At 44.8% G+C, this 18,335-nt stretch overlaps 1 protein-coding gene across 2 annotated transcripts in view; it reads right to left on the bottom strand.

The window, feature by feature from the left end:
- Positions 1–8,815: 8,815 nt before the first annotated feature.
- The window catches only part of SLCO3A1 (solute carrier organic anion transporter family member 3A1), a 310,466-nt gene continuing 300,946 nt past the window's right edge, over positions 8,816–18,335 (bottom strand). The window contains exons 10-11 of one of the 2 annotated variants that reach the window (XM_042941078.1): positions 18,004–18,246; positions 8,816–9,501 (exon numbers count right to left, since the gene is read on the bottom strand). In XM_042941078.1, the coding sequence (XP_042797012.1) occupies positions 9,419–9,501; positions 18,004–18,246 (326 nt within the window). In that variant the 3' untranslated portion in view covers positions 8,816–9,418. Of the gene's footprint in view, positions 9,502–17,163; positions 18,247–18,335 lie in introns of those variants that run through there. The other variant, XM_042941077.1, reaches the window with a different exon arrangement.

Below are 18,335 nucleotides of genomic sequence, written 5' to 3'. Positions count from 1 at the left end.
TTCATATTTTCTTGGGGATTGCATTGAAATTATTTAGGGAGAAGTTACATTTTCCAAGTATTGATCCATCCAGTCTTGGCATATGGCAATGCTTTTTATTTTTTGAGTTACTACTTTTGTCTTTGAAAATGGTTTCACAGGTTCTTTTTTTTTTTTATGATAGTGCACCTTTCTGTTAAGCATTTTTGTAGATTATTAATGCTGATCTCATAAAGAGTCAGTATCATTATTGTGGTTATTATTAAGTATGAAGTAATGAAACCTCTGTAAATGAACTGGGTTGAATAAAGCCTTTCTTTAGCTATCATTTTGCATTTTTCTCTTTTAGAAATTTGAAAGCTAAGAGGTATGCATCAGCATTCAAGGAACAGAACTATGTCTCTATACCCACTATACTCCAGATAGAATGTGCAGATTTTTATCAATAAAGGATGACCATAAATCTGAGCCTACACAGGTAGAGAATTGGTGATATTAACACCCTCCATTACTAACTTATACAACATGTAACTACTGATGATTTAATCATCAAGATGAGCCATCCGTTCGCATTAGTCTCTAGAAAAGATGACCTTATGTTGGGGAAAAAAAAAGAGAAATAAAAATGACAATACAAGAATCTTTATAATTCCAAAAGCTTCAGTTTCTGGTAAATATTTAGAAAGATGATTACATGGTTTTCAAAAGAGTTGAGGATAGTATCAATGTCGTTGCACCTCACCTTTAGTCTTATCAGGTTAGATAATTAATGAATTTGGTTTGGTCTGATGGTACATTCAGTGGTACATTGGTCTGATGGTTTTGTCTGATGGTACATTTCACTTCTCAAAGCAAACTATAGTGTAGACTCAGGACATTTTCAGGTGTGCAATAAAATATTAGATGTGCCCATTTTTACTTCGGCAATAGTTTCATATGAAAATTTCTTTTTCGTGTATGGAAATGTAAAAGTGATTGAATTGCTCTTCCAGACCAGTAAAACCTTGTGACCTTCTCTGACAACCATCTCATAACTCAATAACCAGATGGTTTTATTTTCCTCTCTGATTACTGGGAAAGACACTTTTCCTCTTCTGGATTTTTTCCAGTGGTAAAATCAAGTTTTATGCCTTTCTTATCTCTACTTTACAGACATATTTCAAGTACCTAAGAGGAACACCAATGTAGATTGCCACCCAAATTCATAAATGATGAGCTGTATATAAATTTATTTAACAGATACCAGTTCAGACTTTTGGAGTGATAAACATTAGGCAAAGATTTAGAAATGAAAATGTACACCTGTGTTCATAACTATAGGAACAATCCGAGTATTGGACATGTACACAAGGAAAAGGAAAATTCCTTTGTCATGGTCCATGAATTTGGGCCCAACTATCATTACTAGTGGAATTCATAAGAATGAAATCACTTGTAAACTCAATTTTTAAAGTTATTTTGATCCAGATCTGCATACAGCCATTAGATACTTGGAGAGTTAAGGACAAAAAAATCATTTAAATTTGTGAAGTGACCACATTATATTCTACCCTTGGCACTTTTTTTTTTTTTTTTTTTTTTTTTGAGAGACAGCATGAGCAGAGGAGATGGGCAGAGAGAGAGAATCTTAAGTTCCATACTCTGTGCAGAGCCTGATGCGGGGCTCAATCCCATGACCCTGGGATCATGACCTGGGCCAAAATCAGGAGTCAGATGCTAAACTGACTGAGCCACCCAGGAGCACCTGCCCATTATTTAAAATTCTCAACCCAAGAAACACGTCATCCAGTTGAAATGTCTGCTGAATTGACTTTATCACAAAATGCTGTCATTCATAGATCTATTTTACAGAAAGATCGGGACGATTGGTATCAGTTTGTGTGGTTTGTAAAACCATCATAGTCCTAGCTTCTCAGAGGTACCTGGTGTTTATAAGGGTTGAATGTATGCTGATTTGGGAAAGAAATTAATACATAATTTGAATTCAGAGTACAAGCTTTAAAAAAAAAAATATGATCCAGCCTGGAGAAACATTTCTGAAATACCTCTGGGGAATAAATTTCTTTTATTAATCCAATCAGGCATTGATGTCATTCTTCCAATTTAATTACGTTTATCTGCCAATGGGAGACTGCTTCTAATGCGTGTAATTTCAGTGGGTACAAATGGTAATGGCAAATAATGGTCCTCAGGGAGATAATTGCTGTTATAATTATTTACCCATGCAAGTTAGTCCTGTTAGAAATTTCAACCTCGGTTGGATACCTGGCAATACAAGGGAACAGATTTCCTATGTACTAAAAATGGAGGAAGAACCCTTAATTTTCTTAGACATTTTCTGGGTACTAGGCATAGTACTAAGTGCCTTATATACATTATTCCACAGAATTCTCATGGTATTCCTACAAAGTGGACATGATTACCTTCACCTTATTAACAAGAAAACTGTAGCTGCATAGATGGCAAGTAGAGAAACCAAGATTCAAACTGAGATCAACAGGACAGAAATGAAAGGTTTATTGCACAGAGCGTTTACAAGGCTGAGATAAGGAGGCGGCATTTGTAAAGAATTTAGCCTAGTGCTTGGTGTGTTGTTATGGTTATCCTCGTGTCTGTTCATAGAGATTTTACCTCTGCAACTACTTCTTGCCTCTTTCCAGAAACCCATTCTAATGGACAGAGTGAAGCATCACACCTGAAGCCTAAGTGAGAACATTTTCTTTTGAGGCCTTTGCACACCCCACCTCCTTGAGAATGCTTTATCTGGCTGCTCTGATCCTTAGGTATTCTGTCCTCTCTGAATTCCCATCATGGCGTCTCTTTCTCAACACCAGTGCCTCGATGTATACTTGTGTCATAAAGGTCCTCCTACTATACGGAGGCTTGTTTTTCCTCCATCTAAATTGCGAATTTATTGAGTACAGTGCTTCCTTGGACCTCGCCACAGGGCCTCCTAGGGCATAGGGCTCCACACCGGGCCCTGGATCAATACTCTTTCATTAAGTGTGAAATCTACAAATAATTAACTACCTGAAGGCTAGAAAGTGCTGAGCGCTTAGAGAAAGGTGGATGTTCATTATGAAAAATTGGAGGTTTCTCTGGAGGGACTGTCATCTATCATCAGGGCCACCTGGTAGCTGGCCTTCCTCTCTTGATAATGGTAGCATAAGGTGGTGGTGGGGGCAGGTCAGGGGAAACGTTGGGGGGTTTTCCCTCTTAAGAAAAGCTGTCCCTGCTATCTCCTCTCCTTCCCCATATCTTGTCTGTGCCCCTGCCATCACACACACAGGGCTGAACAAGGGGTGAGGGGACACCGTTTAGGGGGACAAGTGATGTTTATGAAGAAAGGCATTGACTGGTTTTCTGCCTCAAAATTGAGGGAACGGGATCACCAAAGTCCAGGATTGTATTAAGAGGGGGGAGGCTAACATCTTGTACACTGGGTGCGCTATCAGAGACAGCTGGGGAGATGGAGATAATGGCTTGGCTCCTACCTAACACCCAGAACCAAGGCTAGGAGGAAAGGTGAGGCTGGAGGTATAGCAGGTTTCCCAGGGACTAACCCAGTGTAGGGCAAACGGGTGCTTTCTGCAAGGGAACGAAGCCCATGGGTGGCAAGTGAAAGTCTGCCTGAAATTAGAGCTGCTTCTCCAAATGGAGCTCCAGAGCTCAGGGGAGCTTCTTGGAAGCAATCCTTCTTTCACTTGGCTTACTCTGGGGCATGCTGCTTCTACACCAGCACTTCATAGAAGGGGCTCCATCAGCAAGGTTAGCCATGGGCTGGAGTCCATAGTCCAGGAAGCAAACTGGGCTTCTCTCTTTACTTCCACACCTTGGTCTGGAGGTGGGTTTGGGCAGGGAAGAGGAAGATGGAGCGAGACATCACACCAAACTCCCTTCCCTCCATGCCCCCAGAGCTACAGGTCCCTAGGCCTGTTCTTATTGGGGAAGGCTTGAACAGCATGTGTGCCTGGAGTTCTCAAGTATAGCAAAGCTGCTTTAAAAACAAAACAAAACAAAAACCTGAAGTACAGTTCACATCCAATGTTACATTAGTTTCAGGTGTACAACGTAGTGATTCCATAAAGATGTCTTATGCTGTGCTCACCACAAGTGTAGCTACCCTCTGTCACCATAGAACACTATTACAGTATCATTGACTATACTCCATACCTTGTAACTCTCATCTCGGTGACCTATTCTTTCCATAACTGGAAGCTTGGCCTTCCCACTTCATCTTTTTTGCCCATCCCCTCTGGAAACCTCCAGTTGTCTGAATTTATGGGTCTGTTTCTGCTTTGTTTTGGTCTATTTGTTTTATTTTTTTAGATTCTGCATATAAGTGAAATCGTATGGTATTTGTCTTTCTCTGACTTATTTCACTTAGAATAATACCTTCTAGTTTCATCCATGTTGTTGCAAATGACAAGATCTCATTCTTTTTATGGTCAAGTAATATTCCACCACACACACACACACACACACACACACACACACACACACACACCATATCTTTATCTATTCTTCTACCAATGGACACTTAGATTACTTTCATGTTTTGGCTATCGTAATTGCTGCAATACACACAGGGGTACATATATCTTTTCAAATTTGTGTTTTTGGGTTTTTTTTTGGGGGGGGAGTAAGTACCCAGTAGTCAGTGGAATTACTGGATTGTACAGTATTTCTATTTTCAATTTTTTGAGGAAGCCCCATACTGTTTTTCACAGTGGTTGTAACAATTTACATTCCCCAAAATAGTGCGTGGGTGTTCCTTTTTCTCCACGTCCTCACTTGATGCCAATACTTGCTATTTCTTATCTTTTTAATACTAACCATTATGACAGGTGTGAGGTGATATCACATTGTGGTTTTGATTTGTATTTCCCTGATGACTGATGTTGAGCATTTTTTTTTTCATGTGTCTGCTGGCCATCTGTATGTCCTATTGGGGAAATGTGTATTCAAGTCTTCTGCCCTTTTTTAATTGGATTATTATTATTATTTATTATTTTGGTGTGAAATTGTATGAGATTTTTATAATTTTGGATATTAACCTTTCATTGTATACATCCTTTGCAAATATCTTCTCCCGTTCAGTTGCCTTTTCATTTTGTTGATGGTTTCCTTTTCTATGCAGAAGCTTTTTATCTTGGTGTAGACCCAACAGTTTATTTTTCTTTTGTTTCCCTTGCCTGAGGAGACAGATCTAGAAGTGATGCTGTTTTAATAACTAAAAATGACTCAAAAATTAAGGAATTGACTGAGAGGTCATTAAGGGACCAGCTACCCAGTGGAGAGGAGGGTTTCCAAAAAACAAAGTAGTAGAAAATATTGGTAAATAGAAGCTGGTTTGTATTTATGTGGCCAAGGATGAGGCCTCTCAATGAAACTCAATACTTCTTGAATCCCATGGGGACTGATTCTAGGCTGTACATTCATGGAATTCTGATGACTCTGCCAAGCAGGCTGAAGCCTTCCCATCTTCGAGCTACATAAAGACAGGGTCAGAGTGGTGACATGACTTGGAGCCTGGCAAGGCTAGTGAACAGTGGACCTGACATGCAAACTTGCTAGCTGCTCTTACATAAAGCCATCCTGTTTCCCTACTGCTCCCAGCTATGGGGAGCCTACTATTTCAGTTTGAAATATAGAAAGCATGGAGGCACCACTCACCATCTTCCCCAGTGCTCAGGTTCCCAGGGAGCATAGGATGCCATAAAGTAGAGGGTGGGACCTAGTCAGAGTGAGGACCACCAAGTATTTGTTACTCCTGTTGTCACCCCAGCATGGGTCTGAGTCCTGTAGCTCAGCTCCTCAGTAGCTGCCTCTGATATTTGGGGGGATTGATCTGCTGATACCACCTGAAGAAATGGTTGACAATACTGTGCTTCTTCAAGTGTCACATTCACAGGGAGAGTTGACATTTAAATAAAGTCTTATCTCCAATGTCCTGTTCAAGATAGATATGTCTCCTTTACTCACATGGCATTGTAATGTCTAATCATTTGCAAAAACTTAAAGATATAGACCATGATTATTTTAGCAAAAACTGAAGTAATGGCCATTTTCTTTGGGCGCCTTTTTTTTTTTTCTAACTTTATATTAAGCACTAATTTTACCATGAAAATATAGTTGGCTCAATATATAATTCCTTGAAGAAATGCAAGGCTAGGCCTGGGGGTGAGTTAAGAATCTGGAGAAAGAAAGGATCCCATTGCTACATTGGGCATAAAGCCTGAGGACAGAGGCTTTCCACTTTCATTGCATTGGGAAGACATTTCAAATGCCCCTGTGGGTTGTGGCAAAGTTCTCAGTGACAGGTGATGGAGAGGAACATCATAGACAAATGTCTCCTTTGCAAAGGAGGCCACTGACTTCTGTCATGGCAAGTTTGAGTCCCATGGGCTGTTTTGTATTTTGCAGGTGAAACAACTCATGCATTTGCCACTCTGCCTTTGTGCTCTTTCTTTATCCACCTCCCCCCCCCCCCCCCACTTAATACCCTTATGAGGAACAGAGAGGTAGGATTGCCCATTGAAACACTCTTGAAGATCTGAAAAGCCTTCCTTTGGGGATCCAATAAATGCAAGTTTGTGCATTTCATACCTGGGAACACTGAAACTCAGGAAACTTAGACTTTTTTTAAAAAATTGTTTTTATTTTTTAATAAAGTTTGAGAGAGTGCAAGCGAGCAGGGGTTGGGGCAGAGAGAGAGGGAGAGAGAGAATCCCAAGCAGGCTCCATGGTGTCAGTGCAGAGCCTGATGCGGGGCTCTAAGCTTATACTTTTAAAAGTACGTTCTCGAAAGCAAAAGTTAGTTTCTGCCCTATGTGTTAACTATAGACATTTCTCTGCAGAGTTATGGAAATAGTTCTATAGCAGTAGTTCCTGAAGTAGGAAAGCCTAAAAAAGAAAACAAAGAAAAAAAGATGACAGGTTCTTTGCAAAGTGGGTGTACTAGTAGTTTTGAATCCATATTTGAGGGCATAGAAACATCTTGTTTTTATTTTGATTGAGCCAAATGCTTGGATGCCTAACCAGCCCTTTCACAAAGACTGAGAAAAGGGTAAAGTTGGATTTTCAAATGTGGATCAAGATGGATGACAGGTATATGTGGTTCAAAGCCCCTTTTGGCCATGGTGGCTGAGAGGACATTGCTGACAGCTGGATGTGAGTTGAAGCTGCCCATTCTCCCTGAGTTGGCTGAGCAACCTGTATGACCAGATGTCTTATGGACCTGTTCAAGTATTGAAGGATGAGTCTCTTGACTCCAAATCAGAAATAAGAGATCTTTGCGAAGTTAAGATAAAATGGATGGAGAGTAAGCTTTCCATAAATTGACCACATTTATGGGAAGAAAGGCATCAAGAGAAAAGAAATTGGGGCATAGATGAAACACAAATGTGAAATTTTGGACTGCGAGCAGGAATACCATAAGCAATAGACCTTCCTTTCTTCCTTCTGCCTCCTGCTGAATTTCCAGTGTAAATGAAGCCCCGTTCCCGGGAGGAACCACTGATGCATTTTTGAGCTGCTTCAGCATCTTTCCTCGTCAGGAAGGAGAATGTTAAAATTGCATTTTCTTGGGATCTTTATGCTGGAGAGAATAAATCATGTTGCTTTGCAAACCATAAACAATCACATAAATAGCAGGGCTAAGCTAAAAAAGAGTCCTCAAGGTACCAGTGTGCTGGGTAATCAGGCCTTAGAGAAGGTAACCCGCTCAAGCATACTCGCTTGTGACGCCACCAACTCCTGAGTGAAAAGACAGCATAGGGCTGAGGTGAGTGCAATCTTCCAGGAACATTAGCTTGACAAGCTTTGATTTCAAGTGAGCTCAACTTCAAAGAATGAGGCTGTCACGGGCAAGATCCAGGCTGGAAGGGGATATGAAAAAAGTTACCAGGGCTGGCCCAATAGGAATGGGGCCAGCCTACATCTTTCACCCAGAAGACAAAATGCAAGCACCAGCTTCTGGAGCTCCAGTCTGGCTGGCAATGTAACGAATGTAAAAGGCACATCAGTGGCTGGCATCACCTGACCAACCTGTCCACATGTGGCAGGAGTCCAGTCAGTGGACTAAGGATGTGGAGGAGAAAGTAGCCAATTACAAAGAGTCCTGGCAAGGACTGGGAAGACAACTGGGGCCCCATCCAGGGGGTGAGGCTGATAGGAGGGTGTGTGGCCCTAGAGGAGGGAAGGCAAATACTGCTGTTGTCTCTGAGGAGAGGGACTGAAGTCAAAGCCTCACAGGCTGACGCGTCTGAGGCTGTTCATTCTCTCGCTTGTACATTGAGCCTCCACCAAATACCAGTGGGTTTATCCTGAGAGGAAGCCATTCCCTCCCAGTTGTCCCAGTAGGAGAATCAGAAAGGAAAGCCAGACAGCCACAGCACAGGCCCATAAAACGTAGGAGTAGGAGCTATATCAGCGCCATGAAGCATCTTGTTCCAAACAGAGGTTGGGGTGGCCATGAATAATGGCCGTTTATCAAGTGACCATTCTGTGCTAGAGCTTCGTGCCTTCGCACGTGACCTCATTTAAATCTTCTCTCAACCGTATAAAGCAGATGTCAACATTCCAATATAAAAGTGATAAAACAGGCTCGGAGGAGTCAGCTCACTTGGTCAACGCCACGCCAGTTACCAAGTGCTGGGGTAAGGATTCGAAGCCAGGACTGTTTTGGCTCCAAAGCTCATGCTCTTTTGAACTCAAAGCCCACAAATACAGAACATACACAGCCAGAAACACTCTCCAAAAGAACCGCTGCAAGATCATTCTACCCCAAAAACACAAGAGAAAAAAAGAGACTAGAGATTACAGCATGAGACAGAGAAAGAATTAAAATAGTGCTTTTAATATAATTTTCAGCAAATGTACAGTGTGTACTTTACATCACGTATTCTAAACTGCTCATCTGGAAAATATAAGCTGCAAAAATACAGAATACCACACTCAAAATCTATTGAGTATGTGCTTTTTTTCCCCTCCCTTCTGTGAAACAGGGTCATTGTTGCCACCCCCTCATTGCAGTCCAGCCTTGGCTGGTTTTTCGGAAGAGCTGCTGGAGCCCTCCGTCAGAGAAGCATCCTGAAGAAGGGGGGGGAGGGGGTTCTAAAGCGTGTCAGCAGGACGTCCCCACAGGAGCCAAGGGAGGGATGGGCCAAAGGGAATTTGCACACTTAGTCAACATTACTCTTTGGCGGCCTGGGAAAAATGCCCTACTCCAAGGGTTTAGAGGACTCCTGACCACAGCCACCTCCTCAGTCCTCATCACAGGCCTATGCTTGGGGCCTTAAAGGACCACATACTGGCCAGATAATCCACACAGGGACCCTTGGGTTCTCGGGCAGGGCAGAGCACGCTAAGTCAGGCCTGCGAGGTCTGTGGATAATGGCGGGCTGTTCTCTGGAGGAGGAGGAGGAGGGCCAGGCCCTCAGCTTCTCACAAAGGAGTCTTCTGAAGGTGAATGTGACTCAGGGCAGGTTTTCTCAGTCTCAATGTCTTGGTACTCTGTGCCTAAAAGGGGAGGAGGGAAGAAGAGCCAAGAGGAAAAAGAGATCGGTCTTTTCTGGTTTTCCTATATATATATATATTTTAAAGGCTTATATAATAGCATCAGGGCTTTCCAGTGGAATGGACAAGAGAAGTCATGCAATGAAATACTGGGTTTTACTCCATGTAACCCCAAGCAGCCGGATTCCAAGCCCAGAGGCCTTTGTGAAGGCCAAATCTTTCTAAGAGGCGTATTTATCTATGTATCTATCCCAACACTCAACTGGCTGTTTCTTCTATGGGAACGAATAAGATGTATCCCAGTCATTAACTTGTCCTCATCTCCTATAAATCACCAGTGACAAGCCTTGTGTTCTGGGACTCCAAATGTCGTCTCAATCTTCTGAAGATGTGGCTGAGCGCCAGAGAATACCTCTAGCGTCATAATGTCATGCTTTGTCCTCCAGCATCCCAGACGTTCTGTTTTCTTTTCAGCCACAGGATTCACCGCACGCTGAGTCACACGGTCTCCTCACTGGAGCAGAGTTTTTAAGCCTATGCCACACTTCCAAAATAGATGCTGTGGCTTCACTTAAAAGGCATTAAAAACCCAGCTAGTCCCTGCGATGATTTATAAGCTGGGCAGGTCTCATTGAGCAGAGCACACACCTTTGCTGTTCAATGATAAGCACAGTGAGACCATACAAATCCCTGCTCATTTACTTGTCCTCTTTAAGACTCCGACCTGGTGTTACAAAAAGGTGACGGCGTGGAAATGTCACTCTTGTCCTCAGGGTTTTGCAGCTGAGAGCTGGCTTATGGAAGGCAGCTCATGTGTTCGGGGGCAGTTGGGAGCATGACTCCTCAGTGTTCGAGAGGGTCAAGTGGCCTTGGGGTTTTGCTGGAAGGCTGGGGGCCAGAAAGTTGGGAAGGGTGGTATAAAAGCGAGAGAGCTGGGTTCTTGTGCCCAGAACGAATAAGGTAGAGGATGGTGAGTGGCAGGGACACTTCCCCCGATGTGGCTAAGGTAGAAGAAGGAAGGAGGGGTGTGTTTAAAGATCTCTAATGTTTAATTATTAAAGTAAAATAGGTTTTTTTTTTTTTCCTTTTCATTTTAGATCCCCGTGCCCATCAGCAAAATTTTGCAGAGGTTCTCACCTCCAGCTCTTGGCTCATTTTCTCTATGAAGTCTAGATTTCTGTGGGATTTCCTCCCCCTGAGATGTCCTGCTGGCCTTGTTGAAGCTTTCTAAGAAGCAGGTCTGTATATTCACTTTGGTGGCTACATGGTGGTATAGTGGAAAGAGCACAGGTTCTGGAGTCAGACAGACCTGGCACTGGCTCCTGGTGGCTTTTCTAACTCCCTGTGTGACTTTAAGAGGCTTGGGTTTACGGAACCTTAGTTTCCTGACCTGTAAAAGTGGAAAAAATGATACTTACCTTTACCCGGTGTAAAGCTGCTGGGTGCATTACCTGGGACCATGCCTTCTGGCATGTGGCATGTGGGTAGCAGGCTCCTACATGTGAGCTCTCCAGCCCCTTCTTCCTTTAAGGTGCTGGACCAATCTATATGTTAGCTGGGTTCCTTTTGTAGTGCAACTTCCTACATTACACATTTCTGATTCATCTTATGGCCTTAGATTATAAAGCCAAACAGTTTGACAAACCTATCACCACGAGAGCTCTCTTCTATTAAGTTAGCATGAATTTAAGAAAAAAACATTATTTTGGGGGACTTAATGGGATGGCAAGATCTCAACCTACAGGAATGTTAAACCTCCAGAAAATTTACTATTCCATTTGCTCATAGCAGAAGGAGACAATCTCTTTGCCTTATGGAAAAATATTCAGAACTTATGCTAATCACCAACCACTGATTGCTGGCCTGAGTCATTAATGCAAAAATAGAAATGTCTAGAAACTCTCTTTCTAAAAGCTTAGTATCTGATAACAGAGCAAGACCTATTTAACCAGTGACCAGTGTTGGTGTGTCTGAGGGCCCTGGGGCAGAGCCAAACTCCTGAGGTAGATGCTACGCACCATGGCGGTGCCTGGTGGGAAGGGTGTCTGGAGTCTCCCCATTGCAGCCGAAGACCAGCACTGAGGAATGCCTCCCTGGCATCTCAGAATGCATCAGAGCAAAGGAATCTCCTGTTTCCTCTTACCTGCTTCTCGTATACCACCCCATAGAAATTGATCACTGGGCTCTGTGGTCAAGACCAGGAACAACACAGGAAGGACGGAAGTCCTTGGAAGACACCTGTCGTGGTATGCTGGTTGTTACATGAGGGGGCACGTGAGAGTGTATAGAACCCACAGTCTCCCTGAGCCAGAGTCTTCCTGCTGAGGCAGTCCCTACGGGAGCGGGGGGTGGGGTGGGGGCTCACATCTTGCCCAGTATATGCAGGGGATGCCCGTAAAGCCAACGATCACGGGCTTTGGATTCACAGACCTGGGTTCGAATCTTAGCTCTGCTTTGTGGCCTTGAGCTAATCCTGGAAGCCTTCCCTACCTCGTTTCCCCCTCCTGTAAACTGATGTTAGAAACAGTTCCTGCCTCACAGGGCTCTTGCTGAGATTAAGTGAGCTATTACGTGTAATAAGCTGGTTCACGGTAAGTGCTTGGTAAATGTTAGCTATTAGTTATTATTAGTGCTTACCAATTATTCCACCTGGCGTATCTATTAGCTCCATGGTGCCAGTGTTTTGTGTTGGTGGACAGGGATTCGAAATACTATTTGGATTTACTCTTTTTTCACCCATTCCTACATTTCCTCCTCCCATCCCTATTTTATCGCTTAAGAAAAAAAGGACAATTATTGTGGTCGAACTATGTAGATCAGATCCTGTAGCTCCAATTCCAGTCCACAGAGAGCAAGATGATGTTGCCTTCATTTGCAAACCCTGACAGTGATGGGGTACTCACCTCATTCCTGGAAAATGGGCTACCTGCATGAATTCCTGTGGTAACATCAGGGCTGATGGGCACCTGGCTACAGGACCCTTCCAACACATAACTTGGCATCTGCCACGGCAGCCTTGGCTGTTAGAGTCCCCTACCCCCCAACCCTGCTGTGTGACTTCGGACCTCTGCATATGACTGCCCTTGGCCACTGCCTGTCTTTGTAAATAAAGCTTTATTGGAACACAGCCTACACAGTTGTTTACACTTGAGCGGCTTTCATGCTGTAACAGAGTTCAGTGGTCTGAACCATATGCCCTCAAAACCTAAAATGCTTGTCACCTGGCCCTTTACAGAAAGTTTGTCAACTTGTTCTGGTGGCCCTCTCTGTAGAGGCGACCTTCTCCCCCAGCTCTCTGGCAGCCACCCACTGCTCTTTAGTTCTTGGTTCTGGACCATGCCTCTGTCTCTCAAACCTTCCTGATTCTCGATGCCAAACTTACCACCACCATTTATCAGCCCTCCTTGGGCCCAGTCAGAGCTGGGCTCTTCACATAATCATTCTATTGCTTTTGTTTATGTTCAGGTCTGTCTGGCTCACTGAACTGTGAGCTCTTGGGAGGATGGAACCATGTCTTTTCGTCTTCATATCTGGCCCATGACCTGGCATATTGTCAAAATCTTAATAAAGGAATGAGTGAATAAATACATCTTTAGAAGATATCAAGTTCATGCAATATATCCCCTAATGGCGACAACCGTGCAAAGGAAAACTGAGCTACCATGTGGATGGTCTCTGAGAGGTAGTAGTTCTGTCTCTGTCTCCAGAGCAGTCACGACTGGATGAGGTACAGGACAATCTTTGCTTTTCTGAATTTGCCATTTTGGTCTTTGTAACCCCTTCCTGCCACGATGACCAAGCACTCTGAGGTCACCTACAAACGTGAGAAACGGGAGGTGTGGGTGGGTGGCCGTTGTGTGCAGATAGTGTAGATTCCACGTGTAACCCAGGGCAACAGGCCCCCTGAGACACATCTGAACAAGAATATCTTCTTGCACATTCTACCAGAGATCCTTCTGTCTTGCCGAATTATTCATGAGCAACCATAATCCCCCACGGGGGCTGGGTCTGAAAGCTATCATCAGGGACAGCTGTTCAAAGAGGTTAGGTCCTTGTACCTTCAGAACTCAAGAACTTGGACTGAGTTAGCAGTGATGGGACAATGAACAAGAGAAAGCTCGGAGGGTAAGGACTATGTTTATGTTCCAAACTAACTTTCCAGGCTGGACTTCATTTCACCAGCACCTTCTCTTGGACAATGTGGCACCTCTTAAGTATTTGCCCTGGATTCTAACCTACAGGGAAACAACACACCATGGTTGAGAGCAGGCTGAGGAGAGGGCTCAGCAATCAAGCCCCTACTGCATGTCTGGAATTTTCTCCTGAGCGATCACAATGGTCAGATAAGAACACCACAAGACAGCACATATTCTCTGCTGGTCTGAAAAACAGCTTGTGTGGCTTTCTCCCTTCATTCAAAACAAACCCAACCGAATACACAAACAACACTCGAGCGGAATGTCGCCAAATGGTACAAGTTTATCCTGTCCTTCTCCCTCTGATCAGCCCGCTGATTTCTACACATTGACCTGCATTGCTGAACGCTGCTGAGGAGTGCTTATGGTTCAGGTCCGGTAGGCCTGACTGGGTGGAGAAGACACCACACTTAGAAGGACCTGAACAGCATACAGCAAGGAAACCAGCTTGCAGGTTCATCGAAGCCAACAATGACTTTTCCTCAGAGGGTTTCTCAGTGAGTGTGCGTGTGTATTTTACTTTTCCCCCCATTTTATATGCTCCTCAATGAATGGCCTGCTCCAGAAGGGTGGTCGTGGTGGTGGTGGTTGTGGTGGGGGTGATGATGGTTAGCAACCATGGCTGAATCCTCTTAGAAGGTTCCTCGGGAGTGGGCTGGGGATCATCCCGGGGACTGGCTGGTTGCCCCCGTATGCAACGTTTCTGCGGGTCACCTCAGAGGGCCTCTCGGGCTCCTTCATTAGCCGTGCGGACAGCCTGCGGGCTGTGGCCTTCTGGAGTGGCAGCTTTCCAAGGGGAAGGGATGGGAAAATCTTGCCATGCCTGAGGGGAAGTTCTAGGTCATGACTGGAGACAGGGAAGTGGAATCAGGGATTTAAATGTATAGACACCACTTTAAAATGTACAGGCCTAACTTTAAAAAATCATCACTAGAGGAAGCTATTCTGTAAAGTGGTGAGAAAAGAGTGATTTTTATGGAGCAGCACACTCCTTCCTACTTGGAAGACATTAACAAGTCTGTCAAAGGATTCCTTAGAAGCTCTTGGCTTCCCCTTATTATTTTGCCTGCTAAGCGCTACTAGCAAACTCCTTAGGGGGGACCGTGAGTGGAAGCCTCTCTTGCTCCTTCATTAGCTGTGAGGAAAGCCCACATGCTGTGGCCTTCTGGAGTGGCAGCATCCCCAGGGTGCCTTGGCGCTTCACAGCCTTCCTCGGCGGAGGCGTGGAGGGGGCCAGGCCGCTGGTCTTCCTGTCAGCACACACCGAAACCCCATCCCCCAGAGGGAAATCCACTTTTACAAAGGGTGTTTGCTTCACACGCAGGCATAATATTGGTCAAAAAACTTAGCCTATATACGTAGGAGTTACACAAGTCTGTCAAAAGTCGCAGCAAAGAGAGGCTTTTTCATCCATCTCTGGGCACGTTCGACCAAGATGGCGGAGGACTTTGTAGCAGGAGAGAGAGAGAGAAGCTTAGCATTAACCTTCTAGGTTTATTCTTTCCCTTAAGTTTTTGTTTTCTGTTAGTCCAGTGGAGCTCTTAGCAGGGAATCTTTTCATTCACTCAAAACCAAACAAATAATCGAGGAGCTCGATCTAACACTGTATGTACAATGATTCTTTGCAGCACAAAAGGAAACACTAAAACCAGACTATGTTTCCTGTTCTGTAGTAGGAGAGAAATTAAAACCCTAAAAGGTAACACAACGCACTTTAGAGCCATCTCACAATAGACGGCTTTCGGTTCATACCTACTTGTTGACAAAATTGAGCCCTGGCAGTGTTTTCCTTCTTCATCCTAACATCTCATTCATCCTAAAATCTTAGGGGGAAAAAAAAAAATCCAAAAATGCAAAGAGTTTTCAAAAAGCTTTTTTTCTTTAAGCAAATGGCCCTGTGAAAACACCAGGTCATCGGGCCTCGCTGTGTGCGTACTGAGTTTTGGAGAGCTATGCAGACGGCAGTGACCTGTTAGCAATACATTTCAGAGCAACACTACCCCCAAACCTGTACAGGAAGGTTTCAAAACCTTTGGAGTGACAGAGCATACATATTTTATGAATCGCTTGGAGAACAATCCCTCCTTTTACTAGTTAACACATTGATGACTGTCCCTGTGCTGACAAGGACAGACTAAAAGTAAACGCGTGGGAGTGTTTTGGAAGCATCCTGTCCCAGGCAGCTGATCACGGTGGCCCCGCACCAGGACACCAGCTTCTCTCTGGGTCCTCCTTGCTGGGTGGTGCTTTCTCTGCTTTCGGGCTGTCACTCAAACTGCCCCATTAACGGTGTGTGTTAGCAATGCCCTCTCTTCAGAGCCTCCACTCTTTTCTTTCCTGATTCTTTTGTTATCCTCTGGGTGAACTGCAAATATGTGTCTGAGGTGAAAAGGCAAACAGCCAACCAAACCACCCCTGAGAGCTTCCCCAGGGCCACAAGTGGCCCGGACAAAGGTCACTGAAGAAACACGAAAGGTACGTTAAACGGGCCGTGTGTGTGTGTGTGCACACGCTCTCGCATAAGCTCTGTCCCCTTACGGACGTGGCCTTATGAGGCTGAGGCTGTTTGACTGCGAGAGATTTTCCCAAGATTCTCATCCCAAACAATGAGGTTTGCTTGCTAGCTGTTTGAGGTTTGGCCACTTTCGAAACAGACAAAGGCCTCTTTGTTCAAGACTGACCCTGAAAACAGAGACATGTTAATGCATCGGACAAGCGGTAGCTTCCACGACCTTGTGGGTCTGTTCGCCGTCATAGACTGCCCCACAGCTGGGGCCAGGGAACTGCTCTTCCTCATGCCTAGCCCCAGAAGCACCGCACCCCTGCACACAACCAACATCTAAGTGTGTCTCCTCCACGGGTTGAAAAGAAGGCCTCTCGAAATGTGAAGCATGAATATAAAAGGGCTTCCCATGACAGCGATCACTGAATCATGGGGAGTAAAGCCAGAAGGCGAATTTGCAATTCATCACATTATCCCCTGTTGTCTCAAATGTGATTCTTTTAAAGGCAAGCTGCCTATACACTCTTTCTCCAAGCATTTTTTCTTCTTCTTCTTCTTCTAACACACTGTATATCCTTGTTTTTGCAGAATATCCGAATGAGGACCAAATGATAAAACAAAAATTACAATAGATTAATTGCATCCCTTGAATCACATTATATTTTTGGTGCATTAAAAAAAGGAGAAAAGTAAAAGCAACCAGCATAATAAACTCAGCCTAGAGAACTGTGTCAGTGACTTGAAGAGTTAACACAGATTTTAGAAGTGGTTAAAAATAGTATTAGAGGATTATACATACAACAGTTTGAAATTCATATGCATTGCATTTTTTTTTTTTTAAATGGCAAAATGTTTGGCAAATGTAAGCAAATGACTTGGACTGTGCTGGGTTTCACCGGCTCTGAGCAAAGTCAGTCATAGCCAGGTGAGGCCCGCTGCTTCCTGAGGTCACTCTGTGGGGCTGGGGGGGGGGGTGCTGTGGGGGGAGGTGGGGTGCTGGCCCCCCCACGCCCGGCTCCCCCTTGGGCCCTCAGTCTTGAACATGGAGCTGGTGAGAGGTGCCAATTACAGACTCCAGCACGGATCACCCATTAGCATCGCTGAGAGAACTCTGGGGCCTTGAACCACATGCAGACTGGGTGAGTTGTCTACACAGTGACCCATATTGCAAAAGTTAGAGGAGGGGGGGCTCCCGCTCCGACTTGCACGCCCCCCCGCCCTTGCATGGAGGGGGCGGGTGGCACGGGGTATGTCACTAGTGTTTATCCTGGCAATGTTGTCAACTTGGGCTTTTTAGTAGACTTTTAAAAAAATGTTTTGTGTGTGTATGTATATCCAGAAATGTCCATCCTCCAAGCTGGGCCACCACCGTTCCCTGAACTTGGCCGTGCCTGTTGCTTGCGGCGATCGGCATCCCGAAGAACCTTCAAAGAGAAGACTCTGGGCCCCAGCAGGTCGTACGTCAGACACACGATCCCGTGCTCTCCTTATTCTGAATCCTGTCTGGCTCTGATTTTGAGCAAAAGGACAAAGGTGGTGGTGTTGTGTACGTGTGGTGTGTGTGTGTCTCTGTACTGAGTTTTGTGTGTTTTTTTTTGAAATTTTTTTTTTTTTTTTTTGGAAAAAATGACCCTTTGATTACTAATACAGAGTTCAGCCTCCTTAGTCACTATAAAACAGACTCCATATTTTCACACCACTCATGGTCTTCAAGGTTATAGATAAATTTTGTCCTATGGGTCTGGCTGGCGGGCACAGGGTCCCTCCCCAGATTGTCTAGGGTCAGAGTAGAGGCAAAGAACTCACTGGTGCTCAGCCCGCCCTCGTGGTTTTTGATGTAGCGTTTATAGTTTTTCCTCAGGCACTGCCACGTGGTTGTGTAGAGGACGAAGGCAGAGGACTTCAGCACGATGGCGATGCTGACGTACAGGTATCTGTAGGCCACGTTGTCATACAGGACGCAGGCGCCTTGCTCCCCGCAGAACGTGCTCCAGAACAGGCAGGTGGAGTCGATGCCGGCCCCAAAGATGAGGGGAGGGGGGATGAAGCCTGCGAGAGGGGGAAAGAACACGGCACGCTTACCCTCGGGCTCTGCAGGCTGGCCTCTCCAGTCCGCACGCGTGCACCGCTCTCCCCCC

Source organism: Panthera leo, chromosome B3 (genome assembly GCF_018350215.1).
Source record: "Panthera leo isolate Ple1 chromosome B3, P.leo_Ple1_pat1.1, whole genome shotgun sequence".
Taxonomy (NCBI): domain Eukaryota; kingdom Metazoa; phylum Chordata; class Mammalia; order Carnivora; family Felidae; genus Panthera; species Panthera leo.
This window is presented reverse-complemented; position numbering and strand designations above follow the sequence as displayed.